The 18,470-nt window shown below is 44.9% G+C and overlaps 1 protein-coding gene across 2 annotated transcripts; it reads left to right on the top strand.

Moving 5' to 3' along the window:
* The first annotated feature begins 935 nt into the window (after window positions 1-935).
* Rab5b (RAB5B, member RAS oncogene family) lies at window positions 936-18,470 on the top strand. 2 transcript variants are annotated; one of them, XM_021174154.2, is made up of 6 exons: window positions 936-1,037; window positions 10,182-10,442; window positions 14,247-14,398; window positions 14,653-14,775; window positions 16,143-16,236; window positions 17,964-18,470. In XM_021174154.2, the coding sequence occupies exons 2-6, from the start codon at window positions 10,280-10,282 to the stop codon at window positions 18,077-18,079; spliced, it is 648 nt and encodes a 215-aa protein (XP_021029813.1). In that variant the 5' UTR covers window positions 936-1,037; window positions 10,182-10,279; the 3' UTR covers window positions 18,080-18,470. The 2 variants fall into 2 exon arrangements, with proteins under 2 accessions (XP_021029813.1, XP_029338681.1); XM_029482821.1 differs by lacking the exon at window positions 936-1,037 and adding an exon at window positions 1,110-1,194.

The raw sequence follows: 18,470 nt of genomic DNA, 5'->3' as shown, positions 1-18,470 counted from the left end.
CCTGCCTCTGCCTCCCTAGTGCTGGGATTAAAGGCGTGCGCCACCACGCCCGGCGAGACAGGGTTTCTCTGTGTAGCCCTGGCTGTCCTGGAACTCACTTTGTAGACCAGGCTGGCCAGACTCAGAAATCCGCCTGCCTCTGCCTCGCGAGTGCTGGGATTAAAGGGTCTTTACTTTATTAATATGACACAGAAAGCCAGGCATGGGGGAGAAGAGAAGGTTAATGCTGGTATCATTTTTTGTTTTTGTTTTTTGGGGGGGCCTCGCTGTGTAGCTTGGAACTTGCTTTGTATACCAGGCTGGCATGGAACTCATGGAGATCCTCCCGATTTCTAGGATTAAACATGTGGGCCACCAAGCCCAGCTTACTCCCCTCCCCATCCCCCTTATACTGAGGTCTTGTTAAACTGAGTATCCCGGGTTAGCCTCAAACTCACTAGTAGAAGAGGATGGCCTAGAACTACCTCCACCCCAATCCACTGTGCTGGGATTAGGAGTGCCACAACACACCCGACCAAAAGCCTTCTTTTGCACTAGCCTTGCCTGCCTGTCAAGTTCGGAAATTACCCAGTACTGGTTAAAATTTCCTTTTGACCCGCCTTCTTCACTCACCTGATTAGATGTTTACGAGTCGAGAGGCGGGGGAGGGGTGTCACGGGTGTTGAGGTTCTATTGGCTGACGCACATGCCTGTTCGTGATGCACTGCCCCCTCTCCCAGGAGCTCTCTTTTTAATGGCTACTTATCCCGTCAATCTTCAAGGCTTCTCGTGTAGTTATTGGCTTGCGGCCTCGCCAATCTAATCTCTCACTTGTGCTAGTTGGTGACAGTCCCTCAAAGCCCGCCTTTCTCCAGAAGATTGGCGGGCGAACGCTCACATAGCCCACCCACCACGGTAGGCGGGTGATCTTGCGATTGGCTGGAGCCGCCTCGGCGAGGAGGAGGAGGAGGAGGCGAAGGGGGCAGGAGTTTGGTTGAGCTGCGGCTGTTTGTCTGTTCCACACAGGCTTGGGCCCGACGGGGGAGACGGAGCCCCAGGTACCGAACTGATGGAGCCCACAAGGGCAGAGGCGGAGGTCCCGAGAGGAGCGCCGCCTGGCCTGTGGCAGAGGCGGGGCGGGCCGCCGCCAGGGCTCCAGAGCCTCCTGGAGAGGGCCGAAGGGGCTGTCCCGCAGGCCTAGTGGGCGCCGAGGAGGTGATCGGCAGGGCTGGGAGCCGAGCCTCTAGTTGGGAGGCGGCTGGGTTCTGGCTGTGGTGGCCGCTCGGGGGCCGGGCGCGGGGACCCGGAGCGGGTGAGGACCAGGGCCGGCCTCCGGCCTCTGAGCTCCGCGGTGAGGAGGGAGGAGCTGGGGTCGGAGACCAGGCAGTGAGGGAGGGGAAGCCAGCCGATTTGGCAGGAGGTGTGGAGGGGACAGTGCTACGCCCAGCCCCGAGGGTAGCGGAGGCTGGGTCTCCCGAGACATCCACTGTCGGGGCTCTTAGCCGAAAGTGGCATTCTTTTCAGGGAAAGTGACTGTTGAAAGGGGAACTAGGGGTACTGGTGTTGCCGAGAGAGATTTGGTCTCACTGAAGTCAATGAAGAATGTAGAAGACCAAAGTGGAAGGAAGTAGAAACGGCTTGCTATCAGTAATGGGAACTTCTGGAATGATGGTGAGGGGAGTCTCTGTATCTTGAAAGTTCCTTACTCTTCTGTTCCTTTAGTGCTTGGGTGTGGTGATTTGAAGTTTTGGGGTACTTCAGGAGTAGGGAGTGAAGACAAAGGTAAAATTATGTATTATTCCATGGCGCCTGGCAGCTCTACGTCCCCCCCCCCCCCCCCAACACACACACACACTTTAGTTTACCCTGACCTCATAGCTAGTCTTGACTGCACTCCTGTTTCCTTTAGGTTTGTTATTGTATTCCTTGTTTTTCCTATTTCGTCTACTGTGAGAGAACTAAGAAAATTTGGGAGTGCTTTGCTCAGTCTTTCCCACTTCATAATGTGGTCTGTGGTGACTACTCTTAACTTTTAACCTAGAATTGAGGAACTCTTGTCATTTGCATGGAAAGGGGCAAAGCAATCCCCAGCCATTAAAAAAAAAAAATGGACCATGTTTATTGAAACTTCTGTGAGACTTGCACTTGGGCATTTCCTAGATAGTTAATGGGACAGACTGTCCACGCCAGGAACTGTGAGGTGATATCCCTGAAGGGATTTGGGGAAGAATTGAGAGGTTAGCTACCAGAAGGTTGGCACCATCCTTTCTTTTTGCCCACTTATTCAGGGCAAAAAGTGTGTGTGTGTGTGTGTGTGTGTGTGTGTGTGTGTGAGAGAGAGAGAGAGAGAGAGAGAGAGATTGAGATTAGCTATTTAGGTCAAACCTTGAGGTATTTAGAAAGATGGATTATAGAGAATGAAGATGTTTTTAAATTATATTTTGTGTGTGTGTGTGTGTGTGTGTGTTTGAGCCACAATGTCAGAGGACAATTTGTGGCTGTTTGGTATTCAAACATTGCATATATATATATATACACACATACATATATATATGCATATATATATACATATACATACACACACATATAGAGGGAGGGGTTTGCTAACCTGTCAAATTTTCTATAGATTGGAACCTATTGGTTTCTCCCTTAGGGTCCTACCTCCTCTTCCTCTTTCCTTTCTATACTAATGTTAGTGATCACTGAATTTATTTATTTTTTTGTTACCACATAGTGTCTGCATATATACCACATGCATGCAGGACCCCTCAGAGGTCAGAAAAGGTACTAGACCCGCTGGACAATTAGGAGCTGCCGTGTTGGTGCTGGAAACTGAACAGGTCTCTTACAAGGGCACTAAGGGCCGCCAAGCCATCCGGATAACTTGTATCACTAGATTTCTTAATTACCAAAGTAATACACACACATATTAAAGTGTTTAAGCTGTACAGAAATATATAGAATCTGAGTCCTTCTACACATAGCTTATTTCATTTAGGACAGTTAGAGGTATTAAATAAGACTAATCAAGAGCAGAATACTATGGAAAGAATGAGACCATCATTTAGTGAGCACATGAAAAAAAAAAACCAAACAAAGACAGGTTTTTTGCATGTGCCCCTAAATGCCGTTTTCATTCTCTCCACGGCATTCTCTTGGATGATATTCTGATATTTATTGTGTTCCCTTTGCCGTTCATCTTGCCTTCTGTCAAATTCAGAACAAACATAGAGCTGTCCTTTGAGTTATTATTTGCCTTCTTCAGTGTATACACATAGTGGTGCACTGGGTAGTCTAGAAACCGCCCAAATGCATAATAAGCAAGACTTTGTAGGCAAGAAAGAAACAATAAGGGGAATAATTTTGTTTAGGGTAGTTGTTAGCATCTCTACTAGAGTGAAGAATCAGAAACCCCTCGTCCATCCACATTTTCACAGTACTTGACTGTCTCTTCCTTATCTCAGGGAGATGGTCATGGTTCCAGAAGAGGGTCTTATACCTGGCTTGGTATAGTGACCCAAGAAATTCCCATATTTCTCTGAATTTGAACTTGGACATTTTTGACTTTTTGAAGCCCTCTAATCTGGTCATTGCACGGTGTCCAGCAAAAACCTCAGTTTACCCCTCCTCCCAGCTTTCTCACCTACACAGCCAGTCCTGGAGAAAACTATTGGGATGTGTGTATGTGTGTTCACCCTCTGTAATCTTTGCCATCTTTAAACCTTGATCATATCCTGTCCTATTCTGTGTCTCTTCGTGAGGTTTTTTTGTTTTGTTTGGTTTGGTTTGGTTTTGCTTTTCCTATCTTCTCCTTAAAACCTTTCAAGAAGGGATCTGGAAGCTGGGCATAGTGGTACTTGCCTTTGATTCCAGTATTCAGGAGACTGAAGCAGCAGAGTTCAAGGCCAGGCTAAGCTACATAACAGACACTATCCCAAACAGTATCACTACTGCCCACAAGGTTTTTTTTTGTTTTGTTTTGTTTTTTTTTTTTGTTTGTTTGTTTTTTTTGGTTTTTCGAGATAGGGTTTCTCTTTATAGCTCTGGCTGTCCTGGAGCTCACTTTGTAGACCAAGCTGGCCTCGAACTCAGAAATCCGCCTGCCTCTGCCTCCCGAGTGCTGGGATTAAAGGCATGCACCACCACGCCCGGCTTTATTTTTGTTTTTAAATTTAGGGTTTAGGATTGTAACCTAGTGGTAGAATATATGATTAGCATTTACCAGATCCTAAGTACAAAGAGAATGAAAATAGAGGTTGTATTTGGAATTACTAAAATTTAAGCTGTAAATTATTCATAGTGACTTAAAATATTATCTCCCAAATTTACCAAAGTCTAGGGAGCTAAAGAGGCTTAGCAATGTCCATTTTCAAGCACAGGCCTGGAGTTACATTAGTATACTGGGAGAAGGGGGCTTTCTTGGTTCCTTAAACATCATACCCTGTATCTTCTCTTACTTTGCTTTAGTGCAAGAATGAGTCCGTGGTGGTTTGCTTGTCTGTATGTGTTAATATATTTGGCTTCTGAGAAGGAGCCACAGATCGGGTAGGAGAAGCAACAGACACCTACTTCCTAACCCTGAGACATCTCAGGTGGGAAGGGGATCAGTAGCACAGCTTGTGTGAGGCCAAATGGAATCGAAGTGTGAAACAGTGAACTTCAAGTAAGGAAACGCAATGGCCCTCTGAGAGGAAGGATACCACAGAACCATAGACAGTATACTCTTACTTCCCAAGAAAGTTTCAGGAAAGACTTAGTCGTTCACTGAACAACAACTGAATTGATAAAAGAAGTCACCCGGCGAGGAGAGGAAAGTACAGGTTTCTGGAGTGGCTAGAGTGTACCTTTCTCTTAGGGGTTGTGGATACCTGGCTGGCTGTGACCTTTATTTCTAAACTTGTTTCTCAAGGCCAGGGATAATGACTTTTTTTAAAAACTGCTTCTCAGGTGTGGTAGTGCACGCCCTTAATTCCAGCACTCTGGAGGCAGTCCTATCTCTGAATTTGAGGCCAGCCTGATCTACAAAGAGAATTCCAGGACTGCCAGGGCTATTAACGCAGAAAAGCCCTGTCTCAGAAAACAAACAAACAAAAACCTGCTTAACATCACCTAAAACCTCAAAGAGGTTTGTTTTTTAAGGCACTAGGAGTTGCCTCAGTGTTACAGAGACACTGTGATTAGGCCATGGGAGACATAATAACGGGTGGCAGGAAGAGCAGTTGGCCCATGTGAATTACAACAGTACCGTGTGGGTGGGGTCACTCCATGGGAAGAGAACTGTTCTAAAACCTGTCAAGAACTCCCTAAACTGAACTGAGGTCTATCCAGGGAGGAGTAGGTTGGGGAGGATTTCAGAACACTTAATGAACTACTACTACTTCTCTGAAGGTTTATGATTACACAAGTTTTTTATTTATTTATTTATTTATTTATTTATTTATTTTTTGGTTTTTTGAGACAGGGTTTCTCTGTGTAGCCCTGGCTGTCCTGGCACTCACTTTGTAGACCAGGCTGGCCTCGAACTCAGAAATCCGCCTGCCTCTGCCTCCCGAGTGCTGGGATTAAAGGCGTGCGCCACCACGCCCGGCTACACAAGTTTTTTAAAATCCCACTTTTTGAGAAGGTTTAGCAGAGTAAATGGATATAACTCAGTGTGGTAAATACATGATAGAAATATGTTGCTTGTTGGGGAGATAGCTCGATGAGTGTTGGAGTCCCAGAGCCCACATTGTGGAAGGAGAAAGCCAACTCCCAGCGGCTATCCTCTGACTGCCACAAATGTACTGTGGCAGTCAAGCACACATATGTGCACATATACACAGAAAATAAATGGTTTTAGTTTTTTATGTTTTGTTTTGCTTTGCTTTGCTTTGTTGACACAGGGTTTGTCTGTGTAGCTCTGGCTGTCCTGGAACTCACTTTTTAGACCCATTTCTCTGGCCCTTCAGTCTTGGTCATAATTAGCTTTTGGGGTAGTCTAGAGCAATGATGAATTTTACTATCATAAGATATTATGTAGTTTCACAAGTGACATTTATACTCAACCCTATAAGTTTGGGATTTTCTAGGTAGACAAATTAGAGAAGGTGTTCTAATCTTTCCCAAGTCAATAATTGGGAGTTAGCACTGCCATGCTGATAAGTGATAAGCATGCTTTTTACCTTTTGGAGAAACAAGGGGGAGCAGGGAGGAGGTGGCACTCTTAAGCCAGTGACTCACTGGATAATGTTGAATCAACAGTTAAAGAGCTGAGCTAAGTAGTAGAACTCTCAGTTGAAGATTTCAGTGACTTGGGTCTAAAGCAAGTGGAAAGGAAATGAAGGTATTTGTTGGCGTCTGCCCTATCTTCCTTTAGTAAATCTCACATTGACTCTAAAACTCACCGAATCCTACAAATTGCCACAGTTTCCCTTTTGCCAACTATCCAGGCAGAGCTTGTTTAAGGACTGCTACAGAGGAGTAATGGCAGTCCTGTCGGAGCAGTGTGAGAATAGATGGTAGTTAGGAAAGTTTCCAGTTCCAAAGCAAGCACTTAGGGGGGCTGACCCGAGACAGAAGCTCTCTCTGGTGTACACTCATATTTGTATTTTAGTACCCTCACCAAACTAAGCATTCCTGATCCTTTGAGTAGTAGAGGGACTGGGGAGATATCTCAGTGGGAAACATGCTTTTTTTTTTCTAGACCGGGTTTCTCTGTGTAGCCCTGGCTGTCCTGGAACTCTGTAGACCAGGCTGGCCTCGAACTCAGAAATCCGCCTCCATCTGCCTCCTGAGTGCTGGGATTAAAGGTGTGCGCCACCATGCCCAGCTCCTGAGCAGCCAAAACAAGAGGATCACCACAAGTATAAGTCTATCTTGTCCCCAAAAATGTTTAAAACAAAATACAGTGGAGGGAGACCAAGTGACATGTTGTATGTCTGTAATCCCAGCACACTGAAGACAAAAGCAAATGAGCAAAAATTTGAGTTGAAGACCAACCTAGGATACACAGCCACAGCCAAAAAAAATAAAAATAAAAAATAAGAAGAAGAAGGAAGGAAGGCAAGCATGGTGATATAAAAGGGGGCAGAGATACTGTTCAGCTGGCTATACTGAATGCCTGAAAGTTAACTAACTTTATGAGCCTCAGTTTTCTCACCTGTAAAGTAGAAATGGAGTATTTGACATACAGACTGGCTTTTTGCTGACTGACCTTACAGGGCTGACATTTCAGACTGGACAGAGTGTGGTGGCCATGTACTGGGAACTCTGTTTACTGACAGATGATGGATCTCCAGAAGTTTTACATAGATGTAGTGTACTGAGTTGGAGCAAGTTATGGGGAATAACAAAGGACTGCAGTCTCCCTCTAGGTGGGGCTGACAGGCTAACAAACCGTTCCTGTTATTTGGACTTTGCAGTGGTGCTTGGAGAACATCCTCTTGTGTCCCTGCCCAGTGGGGTGACCTATGGACAGACCTCAGTCCTCTCAAGTTAGCAGGTGTTTCCTAAGCCGCTCCTGTCTGTGAGGCTGCCCTTTCTTTTTGATCTTGCAGTGTAACTTTGGCTGGGCAAGAACTCAGTAGGCTAGGTTGACTGTCAATTTTTATGTTTTCAGACAAGGTCCCACTACCCTTGACTGAAAAAGAGTCCTCTCTCCAGGAAGGCTGTTTGTTCTTTAGAAGGAACAAACCGTTAGCTGTGTAGAAGGAAGGTGACACCCAGCTAGCCAGCCACAGCCAAATCAACCCTCAAGGTTACAGATCGCTGTTACTTTTTTTTTTTTTTTAATTTAAGTGGATCATTTGCCCATTGTCAACTCTTAGTTTTAAAAAAAAAAAAATCCACTGGGAATGCTGGTGAAGACCTGTGTCAACACTTAGGTACCTGAGGCAGGGCGGCTTGGGCTACAGCTACAAGGCTCTATAATTTTAGTACCAAGGTTGAGGGCTCTTCTGGCCCCTTGGATGCTCTGTATTTCAGTAGCCCTGCTATAGGCTGGCCAGAGACAGCTTCATTCCACCCCTCTGATTTCAAGATCATTATTGTTGTAGAGCCCACAGTTTGAGAAACACTGCACAGTTGGTAAAGAAGCAAAATAGTTGTGATTTGCAGAAATAGTTTTCAGATTTCTTGGACAATTGTGTATGGTGTCCATATGTATAGTTGTACGCACATACACATGAAGGAGCCAGACTAGTTTGGAACTTGCAGTGTAGACCAGCCTGGTCTCAAACTCAAGAGAGTCACCTGTGTCTGTCTCCTAATATGTGTCTCCAATATCACACCCAGCCAGAGTGTGAGTCTTTTTTTTTTTTAATTATTTATTTATTTATTACATGTGAGTACACTGTAGCTGTCTTCAGACACTCTAGAAGAGGGCGCCAGATCTCATTACAGATGGTTGTGAGCCACCATGTGGTTGCTGGGATTTGAACTCAGGACCTTTGGAAGAGCAGTCAGTGCTCTTAACCGCTGAGCCATCTCTCCAGCCCCAAGTGTGAGTCTTTAGACCAGTGGCGGGAAGGCAGCAAGATGGCTCAGCAGGTACGGATAGTTGTCCATCTCTGGAACCCGTATAGTAGGAGGAGAGCAAGCTCTTGCAGCTGTCTTATGACCTCCACACACACATAAACTTAGTGGTACTGCAAGTCAGGGCTATTAGGACCGTTGGTGTAGTGTCCACAGGGCACAGTCATCTATGAGTCCCATGATCACTGCTTCAACCCTCTGCTAATCCTTTTTACCCTCACCTTCATTCCTGTTTCTTTTTTCATATCTTGGGTGCTTTGCAGGAATATAGTAATAATTAATATATGTAAATGTTAAATATAAATATGGGGTAGCATCAAGAGACCAGAAAAAAATCATAGTATGGTGCTCAGCACCTGAAATTCTATCAGATGGAGGTCAGCCTAGGCTACATATTAAGCATCAAGCCAACTATGTAGTGAGATCTTATCTAAGAAAACTAAGGGCTCGGTATTCAAAATACTTGCCTGCCTAGCTTGTAAAAATCCTCAGAACCATCCAGTCAACCAATAAATCAATCAGTAAGAGGAGGAGAAAACACACATACACACACACACACACACACACCAGTTGCATACTAGTGTACCTGTGGTTGGACAGGCCAGCTAAAGTTTGCCGTGATTCAGGGGAAAACTTTGAAGATGTGTCGGGGATTTAAGACTTCTTTTCAGTCTCCATTTCAGCTCCCTTGCTAGTCACACTCTGGAAGAACAATCTTTATTGCAGATGCAGTTCTTTGTGTGTATAGATGATTGGGAGGAGTAGACAGGGTGGGCCTTAAGCTACTGATGGATCCTCCTGCCTAGCCTCTTGAAAGCTGGGATTGCAGGTACATAGCACCACACTTGCCCAGAAGCAGTTCTTGTTTTGCTCTTTACCACTCTCACTGAAGGTCAGCTGTGTAGGACCTTATCAGAAGTGTGAGTAACCTTTCAATGTGGTATAGTTAATTACCAGAGCCAAGTTTTAGAAACAAGGAAATGAGATTCTGTTCTTGTTCTAAAAAATGATTGTGCACACCTGTAACCATAGCACTCAGAGGACAAGGCAGGGAGATCACTGTAATTTCAAGGCTAGCCTGGTCTACATGGTAAGTTCCAGCCCAGCCACTACTATTCAATGAGAAGCTGTCTCAGAAAACCAAAATAAACTTGGCATAAAATCCATGTGGGCCTGCCGGTCTAGCACTTCAGTGGGAGTAGGTGAAGGCGGGAATCAGGAGTTCAAGTCACTCTGAGCTATCTAGACCCTGTTAAAGAAACCTTATTGAGTTTGGTGGTCCTTGCCTCTGATCCTAGCACTTGGGAAGCTGAGGCAGGAAGATTGTCACAGGGTTAAAGCCAACCTGGACTATATACCAAAATTTTAGACCATCTCATAAAACAGAACAAAAAATGTTTTTTAAAAAAAATGCAGTTTAGCCGGACGGTGGTGGTGCACGCCTTTAATTCCAGCATTCAGGAGGCAGAGGCAGGTGGATTTCTGAGTTCAAGGCCAGCCTGGTCTACAAAGTGAGTTCCAGGACAGCCAGGGTTATACAGAGAAACCCTGTGTCAAAAAAACAAAACAAACAAACAACTACATGTGGCAGGCCTACATGGATTTTATGCCAAGTTTATTCTGGTTTTCTGAACAAACAAATGCAGTTTCAATGGAACTGTGTCTAATTTCATCTATTTTTTTCTTTACAGGACTGTTGAGGCCTGGAAGTCCCTCCCCTTCCCCTTCCCCCTTTGCCGCTTTGTGGCATTCCCCTCCCTCTACCTTCTCCTACTTTGATAACCTGGCTATGACTAGCAGAAGTACAGCCAGGCCCAATGGGCAACCACAGGCCAGCAAAATATGCCAGTTCAAATTGGTCCTGCTGGGAGAGTCTGCGGTGGGGAAGTCTAGCCTGGTGTTACGTTTTGTCAAAGGACAGTTCCATGAATACCAGGAAAGCACCATTGGAGGTGAGTGCTTAGTAGGAAGGTTCAACTCTTAGTAGGGCTTGAAAAGAACATCTGGGACATGATTTTAGAACTGACTCTCAGGATGGGTTTTTAATCCCAGACATGAAAAATGCAGGAAGATTAGGCATTCAAGGCCATTCTTAACAATAGAGTTTGAGGCCAGCCTGGCCTATGTGAGGTCCTATTACAATTAAAAAGCAAAATCAGGCTGAGCATGGTGATGCACGCCTTTAATTCCAGCACTCTGGTGTGTTTGAGACCAGCCTGGTCTATAGAATGAATTCCAGAACAGCCAGGGCAACAGAGAAACCCTGTTTTTAAAAAAAAAAAAAAAAAAAAAAAGAGAAAGCAGGGTGAGGGGCTTCTTTCCTAAACATGGAAACACTCTGGAAGCAAAGGCAGGGGACTGCTTCAAGTTCTGGGACAGTTCAAAGCTGACACTCAGGAACTGGAGAGATAGCTGAGAAGTTAGAAACACGTACTGAACTTGTAGGGACACACACAGACACACACACCCAAGTTTGGTTCTGAGCAAACCTCAGGTGGCTCACAACTACCTGTGATTCCAGCGAGGGGGGTTTGGGGGGCAGTTTGCAAGGAGGGTGGTCTGACACCTTTGGCCTACTAGCACTACCCACACAATAACTTGTAATTTAAAAAATGATAATATAAATTTTTTTTTTTTTGGTTTTTTTCGAGGCAGGGTTTCTCTGTGTAGCCCTGGCTGTCCTGGCACTCACTTTGTAGACCAGGCTGGCCTCGAACTCAGAAATCCGCCTGCCTCTGCCTCCCGAGTGCTGGGATTAAAGGCCTGCGCCACCACGCCCGGCTATAAATATTTTTAAAACAAATATATACATAACTAAAAATAAAAATTTTAAAAACAAATGTTCAGGCCCATTGACACAGACCTGTTATCTTAGATACTTGGTAATTGAAGGCGTGGGGATATTTTTTTTTTAAAGATTTATTTATTTTTATTATATGTAAGTACACTGTAGCTGTCTTCAGACACACCAGAAGAGGGCGTCAGATCTCATTACAGATGGTTGTGAGCCACCATGTGGTTGCTGGGATTTGAACTTCGGACCTTCGGAAGAGCAGTTGGGTGCTCTTACCTACTGAGCCATCTCACCAGCCCAGGCGTGGGGATCTTATGTGTGCTACAGAGTGAGTTCCATCAGTCTTCATTACAAACCAGATCCTGACTAAACAAAAAAGGACTAGGAATATAGTTCAGTGGGTAGAGTACTTGTTTAGTATGCAAAAGGCCTCATGTTCAAGCCACAGTACTATCCTACCAGAATTGTGTTGCTGTAATGGAGCAGTGATTCATAGTCAGATGAGTCCCTTGGTAATCAGTCTCACACCCACCCTACAGTGCAGCTGCTCGTCAGTGAGCACCACTCACTTAATGCCTTGCTTAAGTCTGGATTGGAACCCTTGCTAAAGGTTTTCCTGGGGATGCTGGAGATGGTTAAGGGAGCGTGCTGTTCCTTTAGAGGACCTGAATTCCTAGTGTCCTCAGAAGGTGGGCAGCTCACAACTACATATAATCCCAGAAGTCAAACCATGGCATCTCACACCTCTCCTGGCTTCTGTAGGTATCTGCATTCACATGCATATACCCATACATAGCACACAAATAAATGGTAAATCTTTTCTTTTTAATAAAATTTATCATTTTACTGGAAAAAAATATGAGTCAACAAGATGGCTTAGAAGTAAAGGTGCTTGTTGTACTAACCTGAAGATGTGGAAGGAGAGAGCCAGTTCCACAGAGCTGTTCTCTAACCTCCACATGTGCATCTTGGAAGTGTGTCATTCTAGTACCTGCCATCAGGTTTTAAAATCCTGTGGGTTTGGTTTGTTTAAGATGGAGACTTGAGTAGACCAGACTGGTATAGCAAGAATGAATGTCCTTGTCTTTCTTTCTTTTAATTAATTAATTATTTATTTGTATGGTATGTATGTATGTATGTATATATGTATGTGAGTACACCACAGCTATACCGATGGTTGTAAGCCTTCATGTGGTTGTTGGGAATTGAATTTTTAGGACCTCTGCTTGCTCTGGTCAGCCCCAGCGAGCTCCAGTCAACTCCGCTCGCTCAGTCCCTGCTGCTGCAGCCCATAAGTACATAAGTACACTGTAGCTGACTTCAGACGCACCAGAAGAGGGCATCAGATCTCATTACCGGTGGTTGTGAGCCACCATGTGGTTGCTGGGATTTGAACTCAGGACCTTCGGAAGAGCAGTCAGTGCTCTTACCCGCTGAGCCATCTCATCTCTCCAGCCCCGGCCTTGTCTTTCTGATCCTCCATCTCCCAATTGCTAGACGTACAGGTGTGTTGGGCCCTAAAAATCTAATTTTTAAGTTACTGTTTTTATTACTTATTTAACTTTTTATATATAATTTATATTTTTATGTGTTTTGACTGTGTGAGCATATTGGATCCCCTGGAACTAGACTTACAGACAGTCTTAAGCTGCCTCGGGGGTATTGGGAATTGAGCCCAGGTCCTATGGTAGAGCAGCCAGTGCTCCTTACCTCTGTGCCATCTCTCTAGGCCTTATTCAACTTTTGTTTGTTTTGGTTTGGTTTGGTTTGGTTTGATTTTTCGAGACAGTGTTTCTCTGTGTAGCCCTGGCTGTCCTGGAACTTACTTTGTAGACCAGCCTGGCCTCGAACTCAGAAATCCACCTGCCTCTGCCTCCCGAGTGCTGGGATTAAAGGCGTGCGCCACCATGCCTGGCCTTCTTATTCAACTTTTAAGAAAGATTCCTTTCTTTGTGTGTGTGATTTGAATGATGGATGGTTGTGAACTGCCATGTGGAAGCTGGCAACTGAAACTTGGTCCTGTGTAAGAACCAGTGCTCTTGACCACTGAGTCATCCTGCCAGAGATCTACCTGCCTCGACCTCCCTAGTGTTGGGATTAAAGACACAACACCACCATACCTGGCTCCTTGTAATTCTTTTTGTTTGTCTGTTTGAATGTTTTTTATGGTTATAGATTTATTATTTGGGGTATATGAATATTTTGCTCATTTGCATATTTGTGCACTATGTGTGTCTGGTGCTTACTAGGTTAGAAGAGGATATTGGATCCCCTGGAAGATGAATTACATGTTGTGAGCCGCTGTGTAGGTGCTTGGAATCAAACTCTGACAAAGCAACAAGTGCTCTTGACTGCCGAGCCAACTCTCCACCTTTCTCCTCCTACTTCTTGATGTTACTTACTGCCTCCTTTTTTTTCTTAAAGATAGGGTTTCTTTATGTAGCCCTGGCTGTCCTGGAACTCACTATGTAGACCAGGCTACCCTCAAACTTAAAGAGATCCACCTACCTCTGCCTTTCTAGTGCTGGGATTAAAGGAGTGCGCCATCATCACCCAGCTCGGAGACTCTTTTTTTTTTTAATTTACTTATTTTAATTAGGTATTTTCTTCATTTACATTTCCAATGCTATCCCAAAAGTCCCCCATACCCTCCCCCCAGCTCTGAGACTCTTAAGTGAATAAATGAACAAATAAATCTAAGGGTTCCTTTGGCCCAGCCTGGCTTCAAACTTGCTAAATAGTCAAGTAAGACCTTGAACTCCTGAGCCTCCTGCCTGTACCCAAAAACATTCAGAAGCCATCTTGATCCTGTTTCAAAAGTTACATGAACGGAGAACACTAACCCTGTAGCTGATGGGCCTTGGTGGCAACTGATCTTAGGATGTGCAGAGGTCACATGAAGGGGAGTGGGATCTCCCCACCCTTTGTCCCACTTACAACTTGTTCATTTTCTCCTTCATAGCGGCCTTCCTCACCCAATCCGTGTGTCTAGATGACACAACAGTCAAGTTTGAGATCTGGGACACTGCTGGGCAGGAGCGATACCACAGTTTAGCCCCTATGTACTACAGGGGTGCCCAGGCTGCAATCGTGGTCTATGATATTACTAATCAGGTAAGTGGGCTAAGAAAACTGTTCACTGAGCTTCATAGATATTAAATTAGGTAGGGAGAGGAAAGAGTTCTTAAATAGCAAGATAAAAGTACCAACTATGATTCCAAGCACTAAGCCGGAGGATGCAGGTTGTCAGAGACCTATGATCTCAGGGAAGAAAGGGCACCTGAGGAGGAGAGGTGTGGGGCTGAGAAGGTGGTGATTGTGGACTGGCACTCATTCCAGCACATTCTCTCTCTTTCATGTTTTCCCAGGAAACGTTTGCTCGGGCAAAGACATGGGTAAAGGAACTACAGCGGCAAGCCAGCCCTAGCATTGTTATTGCCTTGGCAGGGAACAAAGCTGACCTTGCCAACAAGCGCATGGTGGAGTATGAAGTAAGGTGGCCTACAGAATCCCTAGCACGCTTGGTCTGTATGTGGGACCTCTTTTTCCCAGTCTCCTGAAATTTTCATGTGAGGCTTTCGTTGTCTTCTTCCATAGTTGTATACCAGATTAGATACAGCAACAGTGTGACCAAACGGCAGCCAACAGATTTTAAAGGAATCAGAAGAAAGTTCCAGATCAGAGGGGTAGGGAAATAGCAGTTGTAGGGTACCAGGGTGAAAACAGGAAGCAGGAAATAGTTAGATTTGAGGTAAGGAACTATTGACATACCATAACCCAAAGACCCCTGTCAGTTTACCCTGCTCCATGTTAAGATTCTTCACCCTGGGGATGTGGTTCCAGTGGCAAATTGCTTGTGTGGAAGCGGGGAGACTTGGATTCCCAGCATCAATTAAAAAGGCTTGGTAAGGCTGCACCTGCCTGCACTCTCAGTGCTGGGGATGTCTCTGGGGCTTATTGGCCAGCTACTCTAGCTAAAACAGAGTAGCCATTTCAAGTTCAGTGAGAGAGGTTGTCTTAAAAGACAGTAAGGTAGGGGTTAGTAAGATATCTACAGGTAAAGGTGGGGCCTAAGTTCAGTCCTTGGAGTCCATATAAAGAAGGAAGGAGAGAACGACTTCCGTCATTGACTCTGACCTCCATAAGCATACCATGGCTTTCAGCCATGCACACACATACACATGTGTACATATATACAAACAGTTGTTGTCTGTGCCCTGGACCACCCGCTGCCTGACCCTACCTGCCCTTGGGTATTGGAAGTGAGGTGGTGTGGAATCAACAACACGGACTGAGACTTCAGCAGCAAGCTCATCTGAACTGCTGCAAGCTCCTTAAATACCCTCTACTCGTGCCCCATTGGTCCCCAAAACAGCAGTTTGGCTGACATTGTTTACATAAATAATCCTTGGTCTCTCAGGCAGTCCTCAATTAGGTCCTCCTGCAGGAGATGCCTTTGCAGCTGCGGGGCCCCAATATTTATACAGAGGTGGCTGTGCCCATGCCGTTCCTCCTACAAACAATAAATTGAAAAGAAAAAAAAAAAGAAAGAAAACAAATAAGATGAACAGTAGTTAAGGAAGATACCCAAAGTCAACCTCTGTCCTCTACATGCACATCTGGTTATGTGTACACACAGAGATTCCTAACATCTCTGTTGAATTTAGTGGGCACGGGTTTATCTTGATGGGAATCATTACTATATTAAGGGTCCAGGACTATATATAAAGTATGTATTATATATTATATACCAGGGTCCCTATATAAAAGGTCATTAAGAGGAGAGAACATAAAATATTCTTTCATGCTAGAGTACTACTTGAGAATATAAAAGCAATGCTACTTTCATCCCTTTTAGGAGGCTCAGGCATATGCAGATGACAACAGTTTATTATTTATGGAGACTTCAGCTAAGACTGCTATGAACGTGAATGATCTCTTCCTGGCAATAGGTAAGGTCAGGGTGGTCTGAAGTCTTCTTTCTCTCCTTGTAGGTAAAGCTGTCATTAATCCAAAACCAAGGATAGGGTTTTATAAATTACTGTAGGTATGGGGCTGGAGATGTAGTACACTTGTACAATACTTACATAGGAGATGGAAGGCCCAACACTGCCAAGAAGCAAAACAAGAAAAACTTAATCCTAAAGTTAGACATGGTACTGCATGCTTATCATCCAGTACTTGGGAGGCCAAAACAGGAGGATTGCCACAAGTCCGAAACTAATTGCACTACATAATAAGTATTAGGCCAGTGGTTCTCAACCTTCCTAATTCTGCAACCCTTTAATATATTTCATCATGTTGTGATGGGCTCAAACCTTAAAATGATGTTGTTGCAACTTGGGCAGCAGAAACCAATAGATCGCTCGTGAGTTTGAGGCCAGCTGAGTCATTGTAATGAATTCCTGGTCAGATAGAGAGACCCTGTCTTAGGAAAAAAGAAGGGGCTGGCGAGATGGCTAAGCGGGTAAGAGCACTGACTGCTCTTCTGAAGGTCCTGAGTTCAAATCCCAGCAATCACATGGTGGCTCACAACCACCTGTAATGAGATCTGACGCCCTCTTCTGAAGTGTCTGAAGACAACTACTATGTACTTATGTATAATAATAAATAAATCTTTGGGCTGGAGCAAGCAGGGACTGAGCAAGCAGAGTTGACCAGAGTGATCGGGGGTCCAACGAGAGCAAGGACAGGTCCTAAAAATTCAATTTCTAACAACTTCATGAAGGCTCACAACCTCATCTGTACAGCTACAGTGTATCCATATACATAAAATAAATAAAGAAACCTTTAAAAAAAAAAATAAAGGAGAAAAGAAAGGACGAAAAATACAGCCAGGGCTAGCTATGTATTGAAACTTGTGTCAAAACAAAAGGCAAAACCCAAACCCTTCACTCTGGTACCATAATGCATACGCAGAATCTCACCAGTCAGGGCAGTGGGCTAACATTGAAAGATTGCAGCCTAAACTCTTTGGCAAGATTCATTGAAGCACACCTATAATCACAACACTTGGGACTTGGAGACAAGAGGATCAAGGTTGTCTTTGGCTATTTAGTAAGTTTGAGGCCAACCTGGGCTACATAAGACCTGACTTCAAAACAAACCAAAAGTGGGCCAGAGCGATGGCTCAGTGATTAAGAGTACATACTGTTCTTGCAGAGAACCCACTTTTGTTTCCAAGTACCCACATCAGGTGGCTCACAACCACCTGCAACTCTTAACTCCAAGGGGTATGACACCTCTGACCTCTGAGGGCACCTGCATCCGCGTGCACCTAGCCACTCATACACACATGTAGTTAAAAACTACAAAAGAAACCAAAAAAACCAAAGTGACATAGTGGTGTACACCTGTAATCCTGACATTCAGGAGGCGGAGGCCAGAGGATCAAGAGTTTGAAGCTAATCTGGACTACAGAAAGAAACCCAAGTCAGAGGTTTAACAGTGGGTTCAGTCCCTAGCACCTCAGACAAGAAGATCTTCAGTGTAGAAACAGCTTCACTTGCTCAGTAACGTCCATCCTTGGGTGGCAGCTTTAGCTCTCTGTGTTCAGTGATTTGGGCCCTCCTCAAATCATTGTTTTAATCTCTCTTATCCCCTCTCAATAGTCATCTTGTTTGGGGTGGGAAGTGTATATGAGTAAAATCTACCATACTTTGTTCTGTTTTATTTTTAGCAAAGAAGTTGCCAAAGAGTGAACCCCAGAATCTGGGGGGTGCGGCAGGCCGAAGTCGGGGTGTGGATCTTCATGAGCAGTCCCAGCAGAACAAGAGCCAGTGTTGTAGCAACTGAGGGGTGGCTTGAAGCAAATATGTATGGAGTTAGCACGAGAGCTAAGAAATAACCTCCATCCCCACCCCTCAGCACACAGCCCCTACGGTAACAGCACACTGAGCCCTGGCTCCCAAGGGCTGCCTCCTGACAGCTCCGTCATGGCACTTTTTAATGCTTCAGCAACCAACACCAGGCAGCTGTTGCCACTACTATGCCCTACCTGGGGCTTGGGGTCACATCTCCCCAGGACCTTCCTTCCAAAACAAACTTCTTCACTTCGTGTTCTAGGTGCAAGACAGTGACCTCCTCATTGTCCCCCACCCCCGTGTTTTTCCAGTGTTTCAGAGAAGACTTCTGTCTCCTGCCTCCCATCCCACCTCTCATCATTACTCCCTCTTCTCGATCCTGT

The sequence above is a fragment of the Mus caroli genome, chromosome 10 (genome assembly GCF_900094665.2).
Source record: "Mus caroli chromosome 10, CAROLI_EIJ_v1.1, whole genome shotgun sequence".
Taxonomy (NCBI): domain Eukaryota; kingdom Metazoa; phylum Chordata; class Mammalia; order Rodentia; family Muridae; genus Mus; species Mus caroli.
The sequence above is the reverse complement of the archived record's forward strand: the minus strand, read 5'-3'. Positions and strand labels throughout refer to the sequence as shown.

Excerpts from the sequence above, each read along its gene's own strand:
- Rab5b (XM_021174154.2), top strand. The coding sequence starts at position 10,280 with ATGACTAGCAGAAGTACAGCCAGGCCCAATGGGCAACCACAGGCCAGC. Across the intron at positions 10,443-14,246 it reads CCAGGAAAGCACCATTGGAG|CGGCCTTCCTCACCCAATCC; the intron begins GTGAGTGCTTAG and ends TCTCCTTCATAG. Across the intron at positions 16,237-17,963 it reads TGATCTCTTCCTGGCAATAG|CAAAGAAGTTGCCAAAGAGT; the intron begins GTAAGGTCAGGG and ends TTTTATTTTTAG.